A 27,276-nucleotide genomic window follows, 5' to 3' on the forward strand; every position below is an offset into this window, starting at 1 on the left:
CACTGTAGAAAGTCAAATGTTCTAATGTCAGCTCTGTCTAAGATGAAATCTATGTTTTATTTTCTATAATGTGGCTGTGCTTCAGAAAGTGAAACGATAGTATGAATGCATATGGCAAATGTGTGGCTTCAATATGGAACAGACAGGCTCATGATATTTGACATGTGTGGGTTTTGTGTTCATCTTATTGTGTATTTCTTAGAAAACAGTAAGTTCAGAGTTATTTGAGGCCTTGCTCTCCTTCTGAAATTCTGTGATCAATCATCATTCTACAATGTTATACCGTCCATAGGATCTGCTAACAACAAACAAAATCTGTTTGCATATTTCTTAGCATGTGGACTGGGAGCATTTATAAGGGGATAGGACTAAATTTGAGTAACCTAGGCCTATTGAGTAGGCCTATATTGTTTAAAAAAGTTGTAAAAAGAGCTGCTTACATGGGCCTATAAAAAGATTAGAAACTTAGTTTAACCTTTCAAACCAGTGTAAGGTGATGTTACGGAATATTCACTTAAACAAAGTGTGTCTAAACTTTTTTTTATCACGTTTCTGATGGACTTTTATAAGACTGTCTGAATATTGTTAGCAGGAATAGTTATTACAACATACAAATAATAAGAGTTATTACAAGAGAAGTAATGCACTAGAAAAAGAAATGATAGAAAAATGTATATCAAATAAAAACAATAATAATTATAATAGGCATCCTTTTTCCAGTATTTCCCACCCCTATGGCTCCTGTCTGAGGGACTCTTCATTTTAAACTGTTTATGGGCTGAATGATTAATCAGCCTCTGTGTCTTTTGTGTGATTATATGTGCATCAGCCATCACTACATTAGATTACTGTACTATGCATTCATCTTTTGTAAATGATTAATGTATTGTTTTTTCAATATTTTGTATAATATCTATTTTTTTCCATATAAATAGCTTTAGTCTTAAGTGTTTTTTGTGAGAGGTCAGATGCAGCAGCAGGCTCAGAGTGAGACGTCTGTCTGCTGCTCCCTGTCGCCCCTCTCTCTGCTCTGATTTCCCGTCAGAGTGAGACCTCCTCTTGCTCCGTGTGTGACAGCTGCTCGCCCGCTCGGTGATTGTCGGTACCGGAGGACATTTTGAGCCCGTGTGGTCGGTCAGCGCCGCGATCTTGTCCCTGATTACACCCGGAGCTCGGGCTTTGTGTTTCTAGCCGCCACAATCCGCCCGTATCGCAGTCTGAACACGCTCCTGCCGCCGCTGTCTCCTCGCCAGTGTTCACCTTAGCACCGTTAGCACAGTCCCATGCTAGTGTTGTTAGCCCGCTAGCTCCGCTCTTCCCCGGCCTGGCCTCCGCTTCTCCACCTGCTCCTGCTCAACAGCCGGCCCCTCGGCGCAGACACAATGGCTTTAAAGCGGATTTCTAAGGTAACCACCCCAGGCCGCCTGTACACGACAGGTACCCCGGCTTAGACCCCGTTTCTCCGTGTCTCTGAGCCATGTTGTGTCCGCTAGCCGCGTTAGCTCCGTGTCACCGCGGAACTGAAATAGTGCTACGGACGAAGCGTTAGCAGCAGGTGTTTCAACGGTGTAAAAGCGTTAATAATACACTACATTTTAACGGACTATACAGAAACATGATTGGATTAAATAAGCAACAAGATGCGCGGTTTGTCAGTGAATAAACACATTGAAATGATTTGGCTATAAAAGAATACATTTGTCGCATTTTGTCTGTATTGTTGAGCTGACCCGTGTTTAGTTTTGGTTTAGCCCTCGTACAATATTGCATAATTGCTCCAAAAATACTCCAGGACTGGGTGTTCCGTGTGCATTACAAACAGGACACAAGAACATAAAATGGACGCACAATTCCAGCATGTTTACATCAGCTGTATTTAAGTGCGTCCTCACAAACAGGTTAGGCAAAAACATAGTCCCTTGCGTCCATGTTTTGGCATGAAAATAATCTTGGACTGGAGTCAGCAGTTCTGATTGAGAAATTGCACGTTTCATAGTTGGGGTGGTTATTTAGACAAGAGATTTGGCTGTAAAGAAGTATGTTTTCAATTATAAAGTTTTTATAAAAGCCCAGACAAGTGTTTATTTCGCTATTAAGGAATAGACTCGATACTCAATAATGATTGTGATGACACAATTATATTAAAACACTCTTTCTGTAGACAAGTGATTTTCAACATTAAATGGTAGTACTTTATTTTATATTCCCATGTGGCCTTATATCTGTGTACTCCCTCAGTGTCCAGGTAGGTCCCATAGTGGTCCGTGGGCCCATATTAGTCTATGTGTCTTATACTTGTTCTGATACAGCTCAAGATCATTCTAACGATATTCAGAAAAGGTTCATTTCTGTCCTGTGAATGTGACATTTTTTAGTCTCAAAACTTGCTCAAGTGTGTAGATAGTTTCGATGCTAGTTTTACTATTCATTAGTATCAGATTTTCAATAGTTTTAGAAAAGAATAGAAGTGAAAACCAGGTACACAGGCAGTACTGAGCCAAGAATGGACCTGTTTAAAGATGTACTATTTAACTTTTCAGGATCAGGATCTCTTACCTGCTGAGAGGTTATTGTGCTACCTGGAATTGACCACATTATGGCATTAAACCTATCTAATAATCTTGTGTTAAGACAGTTACAGGTGTTTTTGTCGCCCATGATTACCATATCTGCATTCTTACTGTGACTGGGCTTGTCTCTCCAGAGATCTGACTTGTGACTTGACTATACTGGGGAACATTTCTGCCAAAGTGATAACATCTTCTCCATGGAGACTAAGGATGCACCGATGCAGCTTTTTCAGTTCTGATACCATAACTTTAAGTATCTGCCAATGCTGAAAACAGCACGACCAGTAAATGTCTCATTACATCAGTTTGTGTTTAGCCCTGGTTTAGTCCCGGTTTCATCCAGGATTACTTTTGAATTTGGTCCTCATTTTGATGTTATCCATGTGAAAGTGTGAATGCACCCTAAACTGCACCTAGACCAGACCTAGACCAGACCTAGTCCAGGATGTAAAGGTCCTATATTACTCTAAATTGACTCCTGTGAGCTTTAAGTCATGTTATAATGCTGTTAAATCATCAAAGTCATACCTGGAGCTGTGTTTTGTTTCATTCACACATGTTTGAGTAATCCTTTATTAGTCTGTAAACTCAAAATGCTCTGTTCCACTTTGTGATGTCATGTAGTGGTAGTTTCAAGTTAGCAGCTACCTTTTACACTTTGTTCAGTAGAGATAGGAAGTTCCAGGGCTGAAATTATCCAAATTATTCTAGTAAAAGGGTATGGAGATTACAAAGTGAAGCACTTCCTGTATTACCACATGACAAGGTGAAACAGAGCTGTTTGCTGTTTAAGAGGTCAAGTCAGCCTAAATATGCAGGGTTTGTGTGTTAAACATGTGTGAATGAAGCAAAACACAACTCCAGGTCTGTTTGTGATGGAAACAACATGGATCAGAAAATAGCCTAAAATGGGCCCTTTAGAATAGATCTACCACCAGTGCCATATAACATTTAATCTAGGAAACTGAACCTTGATTGAACCTGGACTGAACCTGGACTAAACACTGATTAAACCAGGACTAAACTAGGTCCTCTGCTTGTCCGCTCTGGAGTCTTGTGGTGTGTGGCCTTTCTAAGCTGAAAGTCGATGCGTCGGTCCACATACCGACGTGTGAAAGTCTAAACCAGGTCTAAACTGGGTCTGGTCCTGTCTCAATACAAATATATCCCAGTGCTGAGTTCCCCAAACCAGGTCCAGAACTAAAACCAGCCTAGCCGAGACTGTAACTGTACTACAAACAAGAAACTAGACTCCCTCATTATATCCTGTCCCACTTTCAATTCATTTACTCCTACCTTTCCTGCTCGTTTGGTCTAATTGTAACTTTTGTTACAACCTTTGTGATTAGATTTCTGTTTTAATAAAAGCCGACTGTTCAAAGTTCACATTTCAAACACATCCAGAGGAATTGATTAAAAGACTGAAATAGAAACTGACAAACTAATACAAGAATCACGTTTCAGAACATGTTTGTACAGGTTTAAGCTACAGGGTGAGCAATGTATGCAAAAGAAGGCCTCATGGACACATAGGGAGGGCATCTGATACACAGGGAGGTTTCAGAACATGCTTGTACAGACTTAACCTACAGGGTTAGCAGTTTTTATGCAGAATAAGACCAGAGATTTTGTTCTTTGTGGAGGAAATTATGGTACTTCAAAAAAACTTGAGCATTTGAAATGTGCTATTTTTGACTATTCAAAATTCAATTTAATTACGATCCATCTTTCCGCATTAGTTTGGTCCTCTTTAGTTTTTAGTTGGTTATCCTGAGACGAAATTGCGTCCGTGAGATTGGGCCATGAGATCTTGTCCCATCCCTAGTATTTACAGGCACGTTTTAGAACAGTTCTTATAGATTCATCGCGATCATATCATATCTTTTTTTTTTTTTTTCAGATCGAAATGGCCCTTGTTTAGTCCTGGTTTACTTCCTGGGTTATCTTTTTAAATGTTGACTTTAGTAGCATTTTAATATGGGATTTCTATGTTTTTGTTGTCCTCAGGAGCTAACGGACCTGTCCAAAGACCCTCCGGCGCAGTGCTCAGCTGGACCAGTGGGAGAAGATAGTAAGACCTGTTCTGCACCAAACACTAACTTCACAGCATACAGGGCTCCAGACTGAGACTAAACATTTTTGTTGGGCACACTGGTGCTCCTGCCAGATCCTCATCACATCCCTTCTGCTGTATCCTCTCTCCTCATTAAGTATTCAGTAGTATAGGACTTACTTAAATTATTGTCTTTATTGACAACGAGATGGAAACGGCGTTGACTCACTCTTACCTCTGACCAGAGCACTAATCCCAGTCCGAGTGACGGTGGCTGATGCGCTCAGTTTGCTCTCTGATGCTCAGAGTTAAATGGACATCTGAGGTAGAGCTGGGTCTCATTAAGAAGTTGCTGATACGATACATACCACGATACATACCTGGATACATAGGCCACAATATGTATCTTGATACAGTGCACTGTCGATTCAATACGATACATTTCAAATCAATTTGATATGATTCAGTGAAAAATATAGACTTTCGGGACACTTAATGATCAACCCCTTTTTCAAAAAAAAAAAAAATTGATTTACCTTCCATTTATTGAAGATGAATGAACATAACAGCACATATTGTTTTGTGCATTTAACTAACTAGAAAACACATCAGACTGTTACACTGACCAGTATTACTCATCCACAGCGTATATGAGCGCCGCATTTACATGTAACAGGGACATGTGCAGTTTAACAGGTCTGAAGGATCATAATATTTTACTCAATCACAACTGTGATACTAAAAGTCTTTGTTTAAGCAAAGTTAATATGAAATAAACCTATTTTAATGATCAAAACAGTGAATCAAATGTTCTGCATAAATGACTCTTTCCTCTAAATAAGCCCGACAAATGTAGAACTGTGAATAATTTGGAAAAATATACACAAAAATATTCTTGGCGATATATCGATACAGCAGCCCACGATATCGATACTGTATCATTAAATGAAACTATATGATGTATAGATATTTTTGCACACTCCTAGTCTTAAGTATTTGCCTTTTTAAAGAGCAGCATCAAACCTGCAGATCCTCCACACTGTGTTTAGTTACTTAAATCATTTGAGGCTGCCGATGACAGAGGTGAAAAAGAAAGTAAAACTAGATGCCAAAAAATGTCAAAGATCAACTACTGAAACGTAAAAGTAAGAGTTCTCACTCTGCACGTGCTATAGTGAACTGTAAAGATCCTTAAAAGCACAGACTTCTCATTCTGACTAGTTTTTTGAAGCCAATATTTATTTTTTAATACCTTTTTAAATAATTAAACTGAGCATTGAACATTATTTGATCAAACAACTTTGAACCCAACTCAGATCATTTGTCTGGAGCCCTGTATCTGTGTCCCCCTCCTTAAGGACACAGGAGTCTTACACCAAAGCATTGGACTGGTATAGTTTAGTTTGGTTGCAGTAAAATGGTAGAATTTTGATGAGGATGCAGCACAATGCTGGCCGATAGTCACGTCATTGATATTGGCTGAATTAGGGATATGAATTTTTTTGAGCTGGTACTGAGATCAGATATTTATAAAGATCACAAATTAAACTTTTCACTTTTGTAAAAAAACAAAATATATTATCTGAAATACAAAATTATTTGTTACATATTTGTGTAATATACAACCATATAACACTCTTCTGTTTCCATTTCTGGGTGCTGCCACAGTCTGTGTGCCCTTTTTGAACAGCCTAATCTCGGCATGAAATACCGATATCAAAGAATCAGTGTCAATATTGGCCGATACTGATACTTGAACCGATCTAGCACCCATCATCAGGCCAAATGCACACATAGCACTCAACAGTGACACTCACCCCGAGGTTCCGGAGCTAACTATCCCATTCATTTTCTCAAACTTTGTAAAAAAAAGATATTAAAATTTGAAAGCTTGCTCAGTGCTAATCAGGTATGTGGTAACTAATGACAATAAGACCTAGAATTTTGTTTAAAATCTATTTCTGAAACTTTAAAATGTAATATTATGCAAAATGGTTTAATGACTTTGAAGTCCAAAAAGAACATTTGTAAACCACAAACGACCGTGTTATGCATATTAGTTAGCACATAGCTGGTTAGCTTCTGCGATGCCGTTGAACTCTTTAATATTTGAAAGTCTTTGGGAAAAATGAATAGAAAATTTACTTCCGGAGCCAGAGCAGGCTGTCACTGAGGAGCTCTATAAAGACTGACGATATTACACTCTCATAATGAAAGTGTTAACTGTCCTTTTGTAGGTCTTAATAAAACCTATTCTAAATGAACAGTATTGTTAAAAAAAAAAAAAAAAAAAAAAAAGCTGCAGTAAATAACAGAATGAAACGTGCATTGTAAAACAGAAAAATAACAAAGTTCCCCTTAAGAGCAAACGAGAAGTCCCACCATAAATATTGAGCCCTATAAATGATTGTTCCATCTCAGATTATTCTGAACGAGAAGTTGATGTAATGATTATCGTGACTGCTGCTGCTGCTGTCTTGCTGCTGCATTCAAGTTTAACCCAGTCTTTGTCATGTCTGGCTCTAATTTAAAATTAAATTCTGGACTCACGCAAAACCTGTGATAGACCCAATGTTTTCAGAAATGATTTGATAAGAGGGAACAGAGCAGAGAGGGGACTCACTGCTGTTGCTGCTGCTAGGCCTGTCCCAAGAAGGGATGTCACAATCATTTTTGGGGGTCAATACTTATCGTGGGGACTTTTTCTTTGCAATAGTGGGAAATTTTGGTTATTTTTCTGTTCTACAATGACATTTGAGCCATGGAGTGTTGAATAAATCACCTCTGACTCTTTATAGAAATAAACTAACTATTCAAGTGTTGCATTCTGTTATTTGTTGCAGCTCATATACTTTTTTAAATAATTTGGCACATTTAGAATACCTTTTTGGGAATAATTCTGCTTTTATTGCTTGGTTTCAATAGTATCATTTATCGTATAGTATTATATATATATATACTATATATCGCACTTCAAAATGTGTCGTGACAGGTCTGGCTGCTGTTGGGGAAGAATGCTTGAAAGAATCTAAATGAAACAAGATGTTGATAGAATATAAAGTGTGAGCACTGTTTCTACACTCATGACCCTTTTACAGCCTATAGGCCCATCTCTAAACATGGTCCCAAATAGGGCTGGATATCATTAAGTTGCCGATATGACATACCTCGATACATAGGTTTCGATACAGTGCACTGTCAATTCGACACAATATGATATATTTTAAATCGATTTGATAAAATTCAGTGAAAAATTTCAGGACACTGAATGATCAGCCCTGTTCTCACAAAAAATAAATATTAATTTTTATTTAGCTTCCATTGATTGAAGATGAATGAACATAAGTGTATTTTGTTTTGTGCATTTTACCAACTAGAAAAACAAATCAGACTGTTACACTGACCAGTATTACTCATCCACAGCTTATGTTTACATGTACACAGGGACATGTGCAGTTTAACGGGTCTGAAGGATCACAATATATTTACTACATCACAACTGTGATACTAAACGTCTTTGTTAAAGCAAAGTTAATATGAAATAAACCCATTTAATGATCTAAACAGTGAATCAAATGTTCTGTATAAACAAGTTTTTTTCCTTGAAGCAAGCCACACAAATATAGCGCTGTGACAGAATAATTTGATAAAATATACCAAAAAAAAAAATTACTTTTGGTGATATATTGATAGCAGCCCATGATATCAATACTGTATCATTAAATGACATGCTATGATATATATCAATATTTCGATATTTTTGCACACCCCTAGTTTTTATTCCAAGGGCGTCAAGTATTAAAACTGATTCTATACATTTGAAAATTGATTTTGACTTTATGTTATAAAGAAATTTTAAAAACAAAGATTTACAGCAATATTTTTCAGTTCACAATATACAGAAGTGTGGTTTGTTTTAGAACAACCAGACAATCTCAGGCTGATACGTTCAGTATATAGTTTATCAGCTCAAGCTTTTCCTGATAACGTTGTTCTTAGTATCACCTAATATGTCTATATTGGTGTTTCCCCAGATTTTTTATCCATTCATGTGTCAGTAGTCAAGGAAAAACAATAATAACAAAAACGTGGTTCTGTTCAAAAGTGGAAGCATTTTGTTCACTGCCCCAGAGTCTAACCTTTCTATCTCTAACAATATCCTCGAATCATCAGCACAGATTGGCCGTTATGGGTTTTTTCATGGCTGATACTTATTGTTTTAGACTCCAAAGAAACAAATGGCCGATAAATTCTGCCGATATTTTTTTTGGGTCAATATCCGGGGCAGATTTTGATTATATAATTTAAAAGTTTACTACAAATTCCCCCCACGGTCTTTTTACCATAAACCATTAGAGAGCTGTGTAATTATGTTATGCTTAGTTGTCTCTTTGTATAAAAGGGCCCATATTACACCGTTTTCTGATCTATTGTAATGTTGTTTCCTCATCACAAACAAACCTGGAGTTGTGATTTGTTTCATTCACATGTTTAACACTCAAATCCTGTATATTTAGGCTGAGTTAGGGTTAACCCTAACCCTTCTCTCAAACAGAAAGCACTCCATTCCACCCTGTGATGTCATGTGGTCAGGAAGTGCTCTACTGTGTTTTTAAACTCCGTACACTTTCACTATAATTATTTGGATAATTTCAGCCCTGGAATGTACAATCTCTACTGAACTAAAGGTAAAAAGTACCACTCCATGACAACACAAGGTGAGCTTTGGAGATGTAAACCGACTAATAAACTGCGTGTGAATGAAACAAAACACAACTCCAGGTCTGTTTTTGATGAGGTAACAACATCACAACTTGACTAAAACCTCAAGAGTCAGTTTTGCGTAATATAGGACCTTTTAAAAAGTGTTCAGGTAAAGCTTTATGCGTGTTCTTTAGTCAGGTCGGCCAAAACTAAATATCGACTGGAGATATAACACCGATAACCGAAAAAAAAGTGCAAATATTGGCCTGATATACTAGCAAACTGATATATAGGTCTATCTCTAATCATCAGTTGCACGGTGAGCACTGCAGACATGTGAATCTAAGCTGATAAACCAGGAGCATGTCCAGCGGGGATAGCAGCCATATTGGCATCACACACTGGGATGTGACTGCTTCAAGGAGCTCTGACAATGCTTCACTTTGAAAAACAGCACTGCACAGTATGAGGAAAAACATGTGGTATTTAATAACTGTTTTCTCTTGCAATAACGGCATTATTGCAATATTTTAAAACAGACCTGTTCTGCAAATTTCACTTTTCAGAGCTTTTAACCATGTTATAGTTATTTCCCCACATCATTTACTCGAAGTTGTATTTGGAGTGATCCGTGCATATTTGAGCTATTCTCTAATCTTTTCAAGACTCCATTTTGCCGGTCAATCCACATTTTCACTACCTCTGGTACACGGCCACTGTGACATACTTACTTCTTTCTTCAATTTTAATTTCTTAATCGGTCGGCAGCGTTGTTTAGTCATTTTTTCAAAAAAATCCTCGCTAGTGTGATCAAGCTATCCATAGGGGGGCTGACAGCGACGCTTTGTTGTGATGAAATTTACAGCGATGTCAACTCCCATTGGGCACCGCAGTTTTTCAAAAACTTGTATCTTTTAAATCGTTTTACATGAATATTGTCAGATTATGACTATAGAGCACACACACAATAAGTTCAGTTATATTAAAACAAAAAATGCACATGATTTTATTTACTAGTCGAACTAGATCAAAAATAAAAACTTGTGTAGGACCTAATGAAAATCATGAATACAATTTTCAAAAACGGTGAATTTCGGTAAAATAAGGATTGTGTTCTGACATACTTATTTCCTTCTGGCATTGATGATTGCATCAGCCATTTTACTAAATAAAGATAAAAAAATACATAAAGAGTGTAGGCCCAGTGGTCACCCTTATGTCTGCTCATACTGCCTTGAATACTACTTTGTATTTGTGTTTAATCTACTTCTCTCTCCTCCTCAGTGTTTCATTGGCAGGCCACTATAATGGGTCCTGTAAGTATCACTCCATCTGTACTTCACCTTTTCAAATGGAGCTGTTGACCTCAAACTAACTGTTGTGTTCTGTGTTGCAGCCTGACAGTCCATATCAAGGAGGGGTCTTCTTTCTCACTATTCACTTCCCCACAGACTACCCCTTCAAACCACCCAAGGTCAGCCCGCAAGCTCTGTTCTAGTCCCCCCGCTCTGGGTCCCCCCGCTCTGGGTCCCCCCGCTCTGGGTCCCCCCGCTCTGGGTCCCCCCGCTCTGGGTCCCCCCGCTTTGGTCAAACCCCATTTTGTCTTTTAAATGTCATTCATCAATAATGTCCTGAAGCAGCATCACTGAAGTCAAATTTGATCCAAATCTCATTCAGAGTTTTTTGCAGTTTAGTCAATGAATCAAGAGTTGCTAAATTAATTGATATAGTAAAATAATTGTCCATTTCAGGCCTAAATTAAATGATATTAGTTTGTCTGTGTAAATTCCTCAGTCTACCAGGTGGGGTTCATAGCAACAGAAGGTTGAATTCTGTCAACTGGACAGTTTTTAGCGATAATGTTGGGCCTGTCGCTATAACTACTATATCAACTTCAATAAATTATGTCTGGAACAATCATTTTCAGTATTTATCCTGTGCACTTTTCTTTGCTCTAGTGGAAATTTGTTAATTTTGTAATGGGATTTGAACTATAGAAAGTTGAATTTCTAACTTATGACTAGTTACAGATACAAAATGATTCTTGGAGTGCATTCTGCTTGTTTTTATAATTCTGCTTCAGTGGAGTGAATTACTTAAAATATTCTCCTTTATTTATTTAATTGGTTATTGATGACAGGCCTAGATCATTTTCATCACTCATCCAAGTAGCTAACACATGAGAGTGCTGTGAAAGCACTGAACATACCTCAATGCTGCAGAATCCTGGTTGTATCACCGATTTAAGAAAATAAAACTGGAGAAGGAAGTACGTCACAGTGGGCAATTACCGGTGGCGGTGAAAACGGGTTGATTGGCAGTATGGCGTCTTGAAAATAAGTGATTAAAAATGGCTCAAACATGCACTCTCAAATCACTCTAAAATATCTGATTGGGTGAGTAAATGATGAGGGGAAATGACTATAACATTCTGCAAAATTGACTTTTTAGAGCTTTTAACCATAAGGGGGAAGAACCTTTTCTGCTAAATATGATTCGGGCGACAGTTAACACCTTTGGGTAGTTGAATAGATTAAACTATTACTGTAATACCATAAAGGAAATGACAAATTTCAGTGTAGTGAGCTGCCCCTTCAAGCAGGAAACATATTTACCGTAACTAGCCTGTTGACTGAGTGCCGCATTCTTTAGACTCAGCCATTGAAAACATTCTTTCAAACTGTATTGATAAATTACCACCAAAATGCCTCAAATCCCCCCCAAAAAGCGAAATCTCTCACGTCACTGTCCTATAACTAAGAAGTGTGCACATCTTGTCTCCCAAACAGTCTCATTTTTATGTAAATGTCTGCAGCGAGTGTTTCCTGAGCTCATCTCATGAACACTCTCACTTTTGTAAATCTGAGGATATTATTTTTTTCCGAGTGAGCATGAATGCAGCGTGTAAACATGGGAGGCCTTCAGACAAACTTTGGACCGACCCATGTCCAGTATATAATGGTGTAAAAGAGCATTACTAATGTCATATAGTACATGTCTGCTTATCTACATTTGCCTCTACACGCCTCTATGTCTAAATGAGCGTGACGATAGGCCGACCAGAACGAACAAACTCTTTCACTGCTGATGTATCTGACTGCACTCTCAAACAGGTCCTGCATAAAGCCGGTAGCAGGGAGGGGTTTAAAACACATGTGGGAAATAAACAGTACATCCATTACATTGTTCTATCGACTGAACAATAAGTTGATATAGTGATTATAGTGAAAGGCCAGTCTTTTTTGAGGGCTGTATTTATCATGGTACTTTTTCTTTGTGGGGAACTTGTTATTTGTCTCTTCTACGATTTAGATTAGAGGGATGAATAGTAGTTTGTATCTTTAAAAAGTCACAAATTATTTAATGTGTTTCATTCTGCTGTTTATTTATTGTAGTTTGTATAATATGGTTAAAAACACATTTAGAATATATTTTTGGGGATAATTCTACTTCAGGGTGATTGTGTCAGTTTCAGTATTAGTATTTATAGTCTATATTTTCTTCAGTGATATGTCTTTAGCGTTTGACATTGTGACAGCCTACCATTACAGTGTAGAAGCTCTGGGTTAGCAGTGTTGATTAGACCTGTCAACATAGCTTGAAGCATCATGTATAGCCACAGACATGTATAACAATAATAATAATATAATACTGAAACACTTTTTGTTTCAGTATTATATTATTATTATTATTATTATAAAAACAATAATGCAAAATAATCCCAGTAAACTATGTTTGAACAGTCTCATTAAAAGGCCTGAGCTGCAGCAGATAAATAACAAAATAAAGCAGTAATTAGCCATCCAAGTCACTTATTCTACCCTCTGTAGCTCAAATCTTATAGTATTACAGCTAAAATAACAAAATTGTCCCACTTTTGCAAAGAAAATGTACACACAATAAATATTGAGCCCCAAAAAATCTAGTTGCAGCTTTGATACTGAAGGATAAGTCGATATAGTCATTATCGTGACAGGACTAGTGCTAATGCTTGTTTAAACCTATAGGACACATGTGTCCAATGCTGGGCCTACAGTTTTTAGTCTCTTGTCCAGCCTGAGTCATGACTCCTGACCTACACACATGTGAAGAAGACACACTGAACTGAACTGGGCCAGTGCGCATGTGCATAAGGCACTTTTCTGAATGATCCAATACTTAAACAAGGCTCAAACAAGCCTGAATAGGGTCAGTGTGACCTCAAATCCATTTGGAGCACATGTGCAGCTGATAAGTGCCCTGTGTGATATCTCACACCATTTACTTTAATGTTAATAGGTTGATGCAATATATAAAGCCTTATGCACAGTACAGCGATGGGGGGAACACTTTTGATGGAAGTGCTGCGCGCTTGACTAAATATTAATGTTTCACTCAAAAATGGTTAAAGGTTTACTTTATCTTGTTGTTTATTCATAAAAGACACACAGAAGGAAAGAAACAGCTGCAACTGAAACACACACGAGTCAGGACAGTAGCGGTGAGATCAGACTTGAGTCAAAAGTTTTAGGTCAGAGTCTTGGGCATATGTGGTGGTGAAGGATCCTCTGCAGTCCTGTGTTTGAGTGTGGTTGTCCCCTGCAGTCGGGTGAATGCCTCTCCTAAACTCTTATTTGTGCTCAAACCTTCCATAGTTTGAGCCTGTGAGCTTCACTGTGAAGGTTTTGATCCATCCTCTGCTGTTTCTCAGGTGGCCTTCACGACCAGAATCTACCACCCCAACATCAACAGTAACGGCAGCATCTGTCTGGACATCTTGAGATCGCAGTGGTCTCCAGCACTAACAGTCTCAAAAGGTAACCTACTTATGCAGAACTGTTTTCAAGTACTTTAGAAATTACATTTAACCTTGGAGATAATCCTGCTTTATCTGAAGACTTGCTGTAGTCCTGCTGTATGTTTGAAATTGCTGCATTTGCACCTCTATGAAGTCATTGGATTGTGTTTTCTGTATGATTAGTCCTGGTTCAGACCTCGTACCTGTCTACTCAAAGTGGAGCTTATGTTGTTGCTATGAAGCTGCATGTGACTGTGCACAACTAACAGAGTGCTCCGCGTGTGAGCACTGGGTTACTTGCACATGTGAGTGCTATGCTTGTAAAGATCTTCTGTGTAGACTTCAGTCCTGTAGATTGGTCTCAGAGCCAGAGTGAAGCACCTCTCCATGTTCTCCAGTCCCCCTCTCTATAGCTGCTGCTGTCAGGCTCATCATTTTGGTCTTAAAATGTTCGTATTAACCTGCTGATCCTGGTGTTTTTATTTCACTATTCTGTCTGTAACTCAAGATGTGAACATTAAAAACAAATCAGGAGCCTTTTTTCCTCGAGGTCACTCCCGCTAGCATCAGCAACAGTCTTGATCGACAGCGTCCCCAAGTGCTCGCTCCCTGCTAAACCCGCAGTGTGGGCAGAAAGGGGCGTTATCTTCAACAGCCTCACTCCAGATTGGCTCTTTGATGGCTATGATATTCATGGTCACTACTGGGCTCCATAACTCCTATAACTGTTAGCCTCAATGAGTTTCATTTGACTGGAGCCAAATGCTGTGGGTGACACCACACTCAGTTAGTCCACTTCTTTATACAGGCTATGATACAAACCAATACATAAACTCTCTAAAGTAAGCATTTCTTTATATAACTATTCTTCTGTTTTCTGTCCTCAGTCCTATTGTCCATCTGTTCTCTGTTATGTGACCCCAACCCTGACGACCCTCTAGTGCCCGAGATCGCCCGCATCTACAAAACCGACCCTGCTAGGTGAGTCCCGCCAATGCTACCATCATGTTTGTTTTTCCACATGGACTGACACCCCCAGGCCTTACATTCACAAACGTCTGGAAGGACTATGCATATGAAAATCTGGCAAAAAAAATCTGTCCATCACCTTCTTGCCTCCATAGAGATAAAATGCTTTGCGGGAAATGTTCCATAGTGTGGCATTTAACATCTATTTTGTATTTCTTCAGTTGCAGGTGCTGAAAACATAATCATACGTTCTTACTGTCAGTGGCCTCACCGGTCCACAGATGTGACCTGTTACTTGGCCTAGTGGCATCATTTTTTTTTTTTTGCATGGAGATAGATCAGTTTAAAGGGCTTATTTTACACTGTTTTCTGATCTACGTCATGATGTTTGTTTCCTCATCACAAACAGACATTGAGTTGTATTTTGTTGCATTCACACATGTTTAACACACAAACCCTGCATATTTAGGCTGAGTTCTTCTCTCAAACTGAAAACACTCTCTTCCACCTTGTGATGTCATGTGGTATTACAGGAAGTGCTCCACTGTGTTTTTAAACTCCTTGCAACTTCATCATCATTTGGATGATTTAAATTCTGCAATTTCCAATCTACTGAATAAAAGGTAAAAGGAGCTGTTAACTTAAAAAAAAAAAAGGTGGAATAGCTTTGGAGATGCAGACAGACTGATAAGGCAGGGTTACTCAAATGTGTGAATGAAACAAAACACAACTCCAGGTCTGTTTTTGACAAAGTAACGACATTCTAACACGGTTTAAAGCTCACAAGGGTCGATTTTTTTAATGCCATACTGTGGAACATTAGGTAAAGCACTAACATTTCTATTTAGACAAGCAGGTGACAGACCCTCCACCAGAAAAAGCCACCTTGTGCACCTTTAAATCCATGTAGGTGATGACATATTAGTCATACGAAGCCTCTAGATAAAGATAAGAGACTGACAAAACAAGTTCAACCTGATCATTGTTAAAGATGGATGAAAGATGAGTAGGGCTGTCATACTGACTCGATAAACTGATGGTGTAAGAGTAGGCAGTGGTACAAATCTACTGCATCCTCTCAAACTAAAGCAGTTGGTTGTAAACCGTAGGTACAACAGACTAGCCAGGGAGTGGACAGAGAAGTACGCCATGCTGTGAGGGTAAGACACTGAGAGACTGAGGCTCGGCATGGCTTTGTCTGTGCTTAGCTCCACACGTTTGGCACATGTGGAGAATGCACATGGACTGTTGTGTCACTCACTACCTTTACATGCACAGCTAAACAACAATTTCGCTAAACAGCCCAACTCAAATCCTGCCTGACCTGCTGTAGACTGGGACATTGTTTTCCTGGCTGTTTCTTACCTTGTGCAGTTGAATGCCTCTCCTATTGCCTGTTCATCCAGTCCTTTCTATGTTCTGTTTGAATCCAGAAGGGACCAAACAGTGTGACAAAACCTCTGTCCAAACTTGGGACCGTCCAACCACGGCGGCTCATTTGTGTCATGTCTCTCAAATGCAGAAGACATCTCCTCCAAAACTCTACATCATTCAGAACAAAATCTATAACTTTGACCTCATATAAATACGAGTTTGGTGCTTCGATCCACAGTGTTTCTCAGTTCTCTGTTAAGTTCTTTTTTACTTGTAAGCCGCCATGTTTGTTTTGACCCAAATCTGTGTACGTACCACCTTCTATAGGTGTACTTCAAATCTCCCAGGTCCCAATAACACGACACCTCAGTCATAGTTCCCAGGTTTGAAAATGAGTTTAACTTGGACTAGGCCCATTCTCAGTTATCCTGGCGTGCATGTAAACGTAGTGATTGTGGAGGGAGGACTCGGGGCTGAGCATGGACTTTCTCAAACTCACTGTTGTCTCAAATGTACTTTCTGCTGCCCCCTAGTGTCTTGCTGTGGTCATGACCGCCTCAATTTCTTAAAAATACTTCAGAGGCCATGTGTCAAAAACTTATGTTTAGAGTAACCCTTTATTATTAGTCTGTCTACATCTCCAAAGCTCAAAATGTTGTGTTCCTCCTTGTGATGTCATGAAGCGGTGTCTTTTAAGTTAACAGCTCCTTTTTACCTTAAGTTCAGTACGCAATTCCAGGGCTGAAATCATCCAAATTTTTCTGGTTAAGATATATGGAATTTAAAAGCACAGTGGAGCACTTTCTGTATTACCACATGACATCACAAGGTGGACAGAGTGTTTTCTGTTTTAGAGACGAGCTCAGCCTAAATATGGAGGGTTTGTGTGTTAAACATGTGAATGAAACAAAACACATCTCCAGGTGTGTTTGTGATGAGGGAACAACATTAGAACAGTTCAGAAAATGGTGTAATATGGGTCCTTGGATGGATGTAATCCCGGTATAAAAAGTGACATCTGCTATTTTATAACCAACAAAACTAAGATGGTACAAGTACCGCACTTCACTCTTACTCTGGTTAAGTTATAATGTTTACACTGATTATGAACTTGTGGTCAGTCAGAGTCATGGAATGACTACAACTTCCATGAGGTTTAAACCCACAACCACAGTACGTTTCGTTCTTGTCTCTTACTGGTTTTTAGACCAAACTTTTACTCCTACCTGAATAATGTATTTTACAGGGTATTAATACTTAGACTGTACAATATGTTACTCAAGTACAACAGTACTCTTGAGTAAAATTTTTGGTTACTCTTCATCAAGTGACTTGAGCTTTATGTTGACAGTATAAACTGATTTGAACACTTGTGTTTCTTGCAGCACCTTATGATTTCGTTTCTTCATTTTGTGTCTGTCCTTTGAAATTACTACATTTTGTGCAGTATTTAATGCTCTGTCCTTCCAGTAACATTAACTTCATATCAGATCAGATGCTGCGTCCCACTGTTACTCTTGAGTAGTAGTTTTCCCGAATACTAAATTACTATTCGCCATCTTGGACCACTACTTTTTTTATTCTACTTTTTGAAACATTATTTGAAAAACAGTACTTTTACTCTAGTACCACTGTTTGTGTGTTTGCAGTTTTTTGGAGCATGGCATCGTGCTTCCTCCTTCCTGTTTCCTAATCTAACTCTCCCGCTCTCTCTTTCAGATACAACAAGACAGCTCAGGACTGGACCCAAAAATATGCCATGTGAACCCCGCTCCCCCACCCTCCTCTTCACCTTTGCGTTGACCTTTGACCTCTGGGTTGTCCTGACGATGAAATGCTTTGGAAGTGTGTGCTTTTCTTTTCTTGGGGACTTTTGGTGTGTTTGTGCCAACACGCAGGAGCCCGCCCTCGCGCTGCATGTCTCACAATCATGTTTATTTAAGTTGTTCTGGTTTTTAGTCGGAGAGCCGCTGTCACAGGATTTTATCAGTCAATAAAACTGGCTCCAAAATGGCCGCCTGGTTTCATTCGTCACGACACAAGGGTGGTGGTTTGGGTCTTGGGGCTGAAAGAGGAATTTTTAAGCATATGTACATAAAGTGGGACTATACACATAAACTAGAACTGCTAAACTGAGAAGTGCCTGGACTAAAGGTGAGAGTGAGGGGGAGGAGGGGCGTGACAGGTGTTTGTAATAAGAAACACCTGGCTGTCATCAGGGCAGTTCTGTGTGATGTCACCAATTACTGGAAATTGCAGAGACCACTGAAGGCAGCATTTAGGTTTTTGACCAGAAAGCTGCACATTTGCCTAATTCACACTAAAGTTGCCAAAAATGCCCAGGAACAGTAGGTCAGAGTATTCAAACACCATTAATACAGTTAAGTAGTGGGGGGAAAAAGTGGATTTAGTGTTTCGTTCCATTTGAAGTACATTTTAAAGTGGATACATTTTACTTCACTTTTTGAACAGAACTGGGAAGTAAAGATGCCTTCTCTCATATAGTGGAGTATAAAGTACTTCTTTTGGATTACTTTTAGCATCTTCATGGTAACATCCTCACTAAAGGTTTTCAGTTCAAGTCCCGGTGTTCTGTGGAGTTGAGCCCGAACGTTACATTGACAGTAACAAAACTGAGTACTTCTTTCACCACTGGAGTCATTAGATTACTGACACTGATACTTCTTCGGCCTGTAGCACCACTGTGTGTTCACTGCCTAAAATTATCTTTATTTTCAAGAAGACGCCCTGGCTTAAATAATGATGACACCTTTAATTAACTCCTAATTAAGATATTCTCTTAGGACAAGATAAGAAACTGGGTTAAGACTCCTTGATTTCCCCGTTGGATACTACCGGTATATTTGAGTAGGTTTATTTTTGAAAAAATTCTGCACTTATACTATGAGAAACTTAAAAAATATATATTAGTGTGCTACATATTTTGTGAGATGTATATATATATATAAAAACATTTATTAAAAAAAAAAAACTTTATTGAAAAATATCAAACCATGAAAAGCCAAAGTCTGTACAGTTCTGACAGAACACGACATCTCCCAGAATGCCTTGCGCTTTCATTGCAGTGACATGACCACACTTAGCACCATTTTCTATATTTACCTCGTACAGAATTTTGTATCCAATGGTATTTAGATAAAACAGCCTAGTTTAGGCCTGGTTTCAACCTGATTTTGTCCTTGGTATCTTGTTTTGCTTAGGTTCTTATTGACCTGGTTCACCTTTACCTGATCAGATAAAACTCTACTTTTCAATTTAATAGAGATTCATTACATTAATACATTAAAAGACTTTTCTCCCAAGTTTATCCAAATGGATCTTCAGTACCAGATCAGTCCTCTGCCCTGCTCAGTACCTGCTCATTCAAAAAAACACTCTTTTCTTTGGCTTTTAACATTTTTGCTGCTAAAACACAAAACAAACATTCAAATATCAATAATAAAAGTGTCTCATTCAAACACATTCACTCCGGTCCAGGTGACGCTGCACTCTGATTGGTCGTCCGTCCTCCGTGATGTGTTCATAATGTCTGGGGATTTTAGGTATTTTGAATTACCAAACTTATTTCTGTACCATAACGGCAATATTTGTCCCCAAACCTTTAAAACTAAGCATGAGGTTATGAATTTTAAACTTCGATGGCTAATCAGCGATGGAGCAAGTAAGAACGATTTTCAGAGGTGGGTAGTACTCAGTTACATTTACTTTTACTTTTTGAGCACTTTTCTAGGAGTATACTTTTACTCCTACTTTTAATGAAGTAACAGTAGTCTTACTTGAGTAATACATGGTACAGTGTAACTGTACTCTTCCTTTTACAGTGTAATAGTACTCTTGAGTAAGTTGTGGTTACTCTTTCAACTGAGTAAGTCTACAAGTGACAAAAGCTTTTTTGACAATGTGAAAAGATTTGTACGGCGTTCCTTCAGATATTTAGTTTGTCTCATTTTTGTGTCTGAAAAGACCTGATTTTGTGCAGAATTTCATGTTTTATTCAAATTATAAATCAGATGTTATGATGTTATAGTTACTCTTACTTGAGTAGTACTCTTCACAAATATGTTTTTCCTCTTTCTTTAGTACAACTTTTGGCTACTCTACCCACCACTGACCATGTTAAACTAGATACCCTCCCTGTCACAACCAGGTTCATTATTGGATAAGAGGGTAAAGGATAAAGGTGCCTTGCTCAGGGACACAACCACAGTATGACAGTATAGAGTCATTTTCTAGATGCTTAAACATATTTCACAATTTCATGCATTATTAATCCATGCATTTGCCGCACTTTCAAGTTTTTGGCGAGAAGGTGGAGTCACCACCAGACCAAGTTATAGTTCAGATCTATGAAGAATGCACGATTCTTTTCTATGCATATTTAGTAGTTAAAACACCTGCAAGATAAATAAGTTGCATGCCATACTGTGGAATATTCCTGGCAAAGCAACAACATCTCCATGGAGACAGACAGCAGCACCTGGTTACTGGTTGCCCCTTAGCTGATTAGCCTCAGTCAATAAATACAGTGAGAAATTTAGGAGAAAGTGACATGTAGAATTCACATCAGAAATCAGAGGTGGGCGGGCACTGGACGCCTCTTCTGCGCTCCGATTGGCCGGATGTCTCTTTGGTTGGTTAGTGAATAGTCTGACCAGGGAGAGCTTTGGACCAATCAGGCAACAGACAGCTCCACTCCGCTGTCACAGAGTCCACTGTCCACACGCACATCCAGCTTCAAGTCCTGGAGCAGCCCCGGGATCGGCTCTGCAACAACAACAGGTGAATGAGGTTTAAACTACGACTAGACCAGGACTGAGACCAGGACTGAGACCAGGACTGAGACCAGGACTGAGACCAGGACTGAGACCAGGACTGAGACCAGGACTGAGACCAGGACTGAGACCAGGACTGAGACCAGGACTGAGACCAGGACTAGAGCAAAGTTGAAGCAGGGTTAAACCAGGGTTAAACCAGGGTTAAACCAGGGTTAAACCAGGCCTAAACCAGGCCTAAACCAGGACCAAACCAAGACTGAACAAGGACTTAAGTACTAAACCAGGGCTAGACCAGGAGAAAAGCATAGCAAATCAAGCATTAAACCAGAGCTATCCAGAACTAAACCAGGTGCAAATTAGAACTGAGCCTGGACTGAACCAGGACTACACCAAGACTGAAGCAGGATTTGACCTGGACTGATCTAGACTGACTAAATTCAAGAAGAAACCAGTATTAAACCAGTACTAGCGAAGGACTGAACCTAGGGATGGATCAGAACTAAAGCAGAGCTAATTCATGGCTAAACCAAGACCCAAGACAGAGTAGCAGTACCTAAGGAGTCTACAGGTGTGTCTGTGGTGGGGGTCAGCTGCGTCACCCCCTGCAGGACATTCAGAGCAGTGCAGTCTCCCACAGACTTCAGAGCAGCCATCAGCTCCTTCACTGTGCCCCCCGAGACCTGCAGACACCAGAGTACAAGTATTATGTACACAGAAGGAAAACTATCATTAGATTTAATTTAAAGAGGGTGTATTACGCTTCTATTAACTGCACTATGTTACCTCTTGTTGTTTTGAAAATTATATATTCACCTAAAACCACATATTAAAAGGTTTATTTTGAGTATTGGTTTTGGTGTTTGGAGTCTCCCTTCCCTTTGAGAAGTCACTCTCTCTTTAGAGCGCTAACACAATTAGCATGCATCTCACCAACAATACTACTGCACACAGGTTTGTGAAGTTGTAGTGACTTGTTTTGTATCATGTTTTTGTATATTTATGGAGAATTGTCGTGTGGTAACATGGGTGATCTAGGCTTGTGGACGGAGCATTGAATCTTACAACTAACTGTAAGGAGGGTTTGAATAGGACCTGGGAGAGAATGCTATATTACTTATAAGCCTAGATTCTACTGGCATGGTTCGGTTGGGGCCACCTCAGGGCGGGTGTGTTGTGGGTCCCACCAGCAGAGTTATGTTTCCATGCCCCGGGTCCAGGGGCGGGGCTCTGCTCCGTGAGACACTGACATCACCCAAACATAACTAATATTAACTTAATAAATAAAATTCAAATTCTAAATATCTGAATTATAATTGTCTGGCTGACCTCGGTAATCCAGAAAAACACATCGAGTAATTCCAGTTTGTGACGCTGTGAGATGTGGCCAAAACTTAAGCTAGCGTAATCACAAAACTACTTCCGGTTTATCATTAGGTTCTTCTGCATTTATTTCACTTCTCGGAGCCTCTACACAGCGTTTTAACCGGTCTTTATGTAATGCTGTGGGTTTGGCTCATGTTAAATGCATTATACACTGGAAATATAATAGATCTGATCTTATGCAAGTACCATGCATCCATAAACAGAAAAGAGCTGTTGCATCCGTGCTTTGTTTAATGGAGCATGTCGGCTCAACATTTAAGTTGCCATTACTGGAAATACGGCTTATGGCAAGATCAAGTCAGGGTTTGGTGAGAAATTATTTTATATTTCTGCTTTTTGCCGTCTTATTTTAACCTGAATCTGCGCTCTCTCTCGTTCAATAATCTCGTTTGGTGGTTAACTCCACGTGGAGCCGTACCATACCAACCCCAGATCCTGCTTGAAGCTAGTACCCTCCAAGGTCCGCTTTGGACTTCTCAAACAGGGTGGTACGGTTCACTTTAGACACTGTGGAGACACTGGCGGCCTGTACCACTCCACAGTGTACTATTGGAAATGAGGCTAAACATACATGAATGATCTAAAACCTCTTCAGGCATGTTTTGATGAGGGAACAGCATTAGAACATGGTAGAAAGCTAAAACAAAAAATCGTAAAAAGTAAATATATACTGTAGTACCTCGTAGCTGTCCAGGAGAGATTTGGCTGGGCAGGGGCTGAGCCTGAAGGCGTTGTTTAAAATGCCCAAACCCAAACTGTGAGACAACGTTTCCCACAATCCCTCAGTGTTCAGAGCACGGCACACTTCCTGTTTCAGGGAGGGATCCAGGCTGCACAAATCCCCTGTGGACAAGTAGGGAATCAGGACTAAAGTAGGGAATAAAGCAGGACTAAGCCAGGACTAAGCCAGGACTAAGCCAGGACTAAGCCAGGACTAAGCCAGGACTAAGCCAGGACTAAGCCAGGACTAAAGCAGGGCTAAAGCAGGACTAAAGCAGGACTAAAGCAGGACTAAAGCAGTAATAAGCAGGACTAAAGCAGGGCTAAAGCAGGGCTAAAGCAGGACTAAAGCAGTAATAAGCAGGACTAAAGCAGGGCTAAAGCAGGACTAAACTAGGCCTGAAGTGAGCTAAAGTTAAGACTAAAATAGGATTAACCTTGAGGAGTGCTGAGGGGGTTCTGAGGTGGTTTTGGTTCGTATTCTTTTCCACTGAGAATCTCTAAAACCTGAAAGAAATGTTATTTTAAAGAAATGTTTTGGATAAATTATTAACAATAACTAAATCTAAACCAGAGAAAGAATATCACTTTTGAACAGACAATGCAATATCTGCTCTTTTTAATTTCATCAGGATCTCTTTTAACAGAATGACAGAGGAGATGGTGTTTCCTGTCTCACCTGAGCGTTGGCAGCCATGTTGAGAGGGGTGGTTCCTGGGACGTAGCCTTCGTCCTCCTCCTCTTCCTCACACATGTACAGGGGCTGCAGGTTCTCTCGGAGGGGGTCGGCTCCTGCATACACACAATACAAAGTACATACAAAGTGGTAGCAGTGGTGGTAGCATTAGTAGTAGTAGTAAAATGCAAGATTTTTGTTCTAAAGTTTTCAAAAACAGATCAATCAATCAGTGTTTAAAGTTGGACTGCAGAACTTTCCTGTTAGCTGGTCTGCCACCTGCTCGTCTCATGAAGATGTTATTGCTTTGCCTAGAATGTGGCTTTAAACATTATCCACTGCATTTACTCAGCTGCAGTTTTTTAATTCCTCCAAATCCCCTTGAAAAGTAGACTTGCCTCTCCACAGATCTGACTTGTAACTTAGTCTGATGGTATCACATGCTTGTCTACATGGCAATTGATTAGTCTGATGCCATACTTTGGAACATTCAGCAAAGCAATAACATCTCCATGGAGACAATCCTCCACCAGAAAAATTACATAGTGCCCCTTTAATAGTAAAAGCTCATATATATTGATCTATATTATGTTTGCTCATCACAAACAGACCTGGAGTTGTGTTTTGTTTCATTCACACATGTTTAACACACAAAGCCTGCATATTTAGGCTGAGTTCTTCTCTCAAGCAGGAAACACTCTGTTCTACCTTCCACCTGATGTGCTCCACTGTGTTTTTGAACTCCATACACCTTCACTACAATCATTTGAATAATTCGACCAAACTTTGAAGCTGTAGCTATTGTTTTAGCCTTGTTGAAACTTCTTCACTTCTCGGTGCACCAGCAGACACTGGAGACTTTCTGTGGAAATCGCAATTGAACAAAAGGTAAAACGATAAAAAAGCACACTGAATTGTACTGCAGAGTAAAGCAGCTTGATAGAGGCTAAGAATAGATGTTAACTTTTAAACTACCACTTGATGACATCACAAGGTGGAACAGAGCATTTTGAGCTTTGGAGATAGAGACAGACTAATAAAAAAAGCTTACCCAAACATCTGTGAATGAAACAAAACAACTCCAGGCATGTTTTTGAAGAGGTAACAACATTATAACATGGCTAAAAGCTCAAAAGAGTCAATTTCGCATAATACAGGACAAACAGGTGAGGGCGGGGTCCAGACAGAGCCTAGTGGTAACGGGTGGTACTGCACTCACCTGCCGCCATGAGAAGAGCTGTGAGTTTGGCTGAGCCCCGCCCTGCCGCGATGTGCAGGGGAGTCGAACCATCAAACGTACAGCTGTTCACGTTAGCGTTCCCCTGTAAAATAAGACCTGTCAATCCCCTGCATCATCATCTTCTGCACACGCACAACAAATGTCTGTTCCTGGTAAAATAAATTTCCCCCAAAAAATGCAACTTATACATATGTTTTTCTTCATTATGTCTCACTGCAGCAGGTGAATTTGGACCAGTGGACTAAACTCAGACAAGACTGAAGTCATCGTCTTTGGCCCACAGAAACATAGAGAAAGTGTCAGCAGTCACCTCCAGTCTCTCTCTCTAAAACCTTCAAATCAGGCTAGAAATCTAGGGGTAATAACGGATAGACTAAGACTTGGACTTTAATAGCCACATCAAATCAATAACATCTGCAGCTTTTTGCCATCTAAAAAAAAAATCAAAGGTATACTGTCAAAACCAGACTTAGAGAGACTTATCCATGCATTTGTCTCCAGTAGGTTAGACTACTGTAAAGTCCTGCTCACTGGCCTCTCCAAACGAGCCTTAACACAGCTGCAGTACATCCAGGACGCTGCTGCTCGGATCCTGACTAGAACCAGAACGTACGAGCACATATATCCTGTGCTCAGGTCTCTGCACTGGCTCCTGTGGCTCAGAGAATAGACTTTACAGCAGCTCTGCTTGTGAACAAGTCTCTCCATGGACCAGCACCAAAGTACATCTCCGACATATTAGTGCCATATGAACCATCTCACACTCTGAGGACTTCAGGGACAGGCCTCCTGCTGGTCCCAGAGTCAGGACTAAACACGGGGAATCAGCGTTTCAGTTTTATGCAGCTAAAACCTGGAATAGTCTTCCTGAAGATGTGAGACAGGCCTCTACTTTGATAATGTTTAAATCCAGGCTCAAAACAGTTCTATTTAGCTGTGCACATGACTGAAAGGTTTTTATTCTGTACTTTTTTGTTTTAATGTTCATTTTATAATGATTATTTGTGATTATTCATGTTTTGATTTGTGTGATTTTAATGTCTTTCTTATTCTGTAAAGCACTTTGAATTACTTTGTGTACAAATTGTTCTATACAAATAAACTTGCCTTGCCATTATTACACATTTTTACGCTGCCGCGATTTATACTCTGGAGCGACGTATAGTCTGGAAAATACAGTAGTCACTCTCCTGCCTCTGTATCATACATTCACTGTGCTTCCTCTGTACCATATATTCCTTCCTGGTTAGGGTATGCTTGTGGTACCTCCAGGAGTAGACATCCGGCCAGTGAGACGTTGTCCGCCTCGGTTGCCAAGTGCAGGGATGTCCTTCCGCTGGTCCTCTCCTGAAGCTCCACGTCGGCTCCGCTCTGTAGGAGGCTCCGGAGGGAGGAGAGGCGGTTAGAAAGGACGGCCACATGGAGAGGGCACAAGCCTGCCGGGTACAGAAGGGAATGTGTCAGTAGTGCCAGTCCTGGTCTAAGTCCTGGTCTAAGTCCTGGTCTAAGTCCTGGTCTAAGTCCTGGTCTAAGTCCTGGTCTAAGTCCTGGTCTAAGTCCTGGTCTAAGTCCTGGTCTAAGTCCTGGTCTAAGTCCTGGTCTAAGTCCTAAGTCCTGGTTTGTGAAGCACAATAATAAGCAGTAAGCGTATAGAGTGCTGTGAAAAAGTAGTTGCCCCCTTACCGATTCTTACTTTTTGTGCAACTTTGCCACTCTGAGCCATTTCAGATTAAGCAAACTTAAGTATTACATAAACATAACTCACAAGTAAGCACAAAATGCAGTCTTAAGTGCTGGTTTTATTTATTAAGGGGAAAAAGCCATCTGAACCTACATGGACAATGTGAAAAAGTAACTTCCCCCTAAACCTAATAACTGGGTGAACCACCTTTAGCAGCAACAACTGCAGTCAAACATTTGAGATAACTGGCAATGAGTCTTTCACATCACTGTGGAGGAATTTTGGCCCACTCTTCTTTGCAGAATTGTTTTAAATCAGCCACACTGGAGGGTT

The 27,276-nt window shown here is 39.8% G+C and overlaps 3 protein-coding genes across 4 annotated transcripts in view; 2 read left to right on the forward strand and 1 right to left on the reverse strand.

Annotated features, from left to right (window-relative positions):
- Positions 1 to 27,276, forward strand: part of canx (calnexin) — a 251,927-nt gene that overhangs the window by 103,031 nt on the left and 121,620 nt on the right. The window lies entirely within an intron of this gene.
- LOC117371269 (ubiquitin-conjugating enzyme E2 2-like) lies at positions 1,035 to 18,462 on the forward strand. 2 transcript variants are annotated; one of them, XM_055221689.1, is made up of 8 exons: positions 1,035 to 1,406; positions 4,578 to 4,641; positions 10,612 to 10,643; positions 10,724 to 10,801; positions 14,018 to 14,123; positions 14,992 to 15,085; positions 16,183 to 16,233; positions 18,167 to 18,462. In XM_055221689.1, exons 1-7 carry the CDS (start codon positions 1,383 to 1,385, stop codon positions 16,229 to 16,231), a joined length of 447 nt encoding a protein of 148 aa, XP_055077664.1. In that variant the 5' UTR covers positions 1,035 to 1,382; the 3' UTR covers positions 16,232 to 16,233; positions 18,167 to 18,462. The 2 variants fall into 2 exon arrangements, with proteins under 2 accessions (XP_055077664.1, XP_033822802.1); XM_033966911.2 differs by lacking the exon at positions 16,183 to 16,233 and having other exon boundaries at positions 1,036 to 1,406.
- Positions 19,433 to 27,276, reverse strand: part of LOC117371063 (nuclear factor NF-kappa-B p105 subunit-like) — a 36,866-nt gene continuing 29,022 nt past the window's right edge. The window contains 7 exon segments of the mRNA XM_033966654.2: positions 19,433 to 21,232; positions 21,797 to 21,923; positions 23,306 to 23,469; positions 23,784 to 23,853; positions 24,026 to 24,138; positions 25,242 to 25,344; positions 26,529 to 26,698. Of these exon segments, the coding sequence (XP_033822545.2) occupies positions 21,141 to 21,232; positions 21,797 to 21,923; positions 23,306 to 23,469; positions 23,784 to 23,853; positions 24,026 to 24,138; positions 25,242 to 25,344; positions 26,529 to 26,698 (839 nt within the window). The 3' untranslated portion in view covers positions 19,433 to 21,140.

Source organism: Periophthalmus magnuspinnatus, chromosome 5 (assembly GCF_009829125.3).
Source record: "Periophthalmus magnuspinnatus isolate fPerMag1 chromosome 5, fPerMag1.2.pri, whole genome shotgun sequence".
NCBI lineage: Eukaryota > Metazoa > Chordata > Actinopteri > Gobiiformes > Gobiidae > Periophthalmus > Periophthalmus magnuspinnatus.

Excerpts from the sequence above, each read along its gene's own strand:
- LOC117371269 (XM_055221689.1), top strand. The coding sequence starts at position 1,383 with ATGGCTTTAAAGCGGATTTCTAAG. Across the intron at positions 10,644-10,723 it reads AGGCCACTATAATGGGTCCT|CCTGACAGTCCATATCAAGG; the intron begins GTAAGTATCACT and ends TCTGTGTTGCAG. Across the intron at positions 14,124-14,991 it reads AGCACTAACAGTCTCAAAAG|TCCTATTGTCCATCTGTTCT; the intron begins GTAACCTACTTA and ends TTCTGTCCTCAG.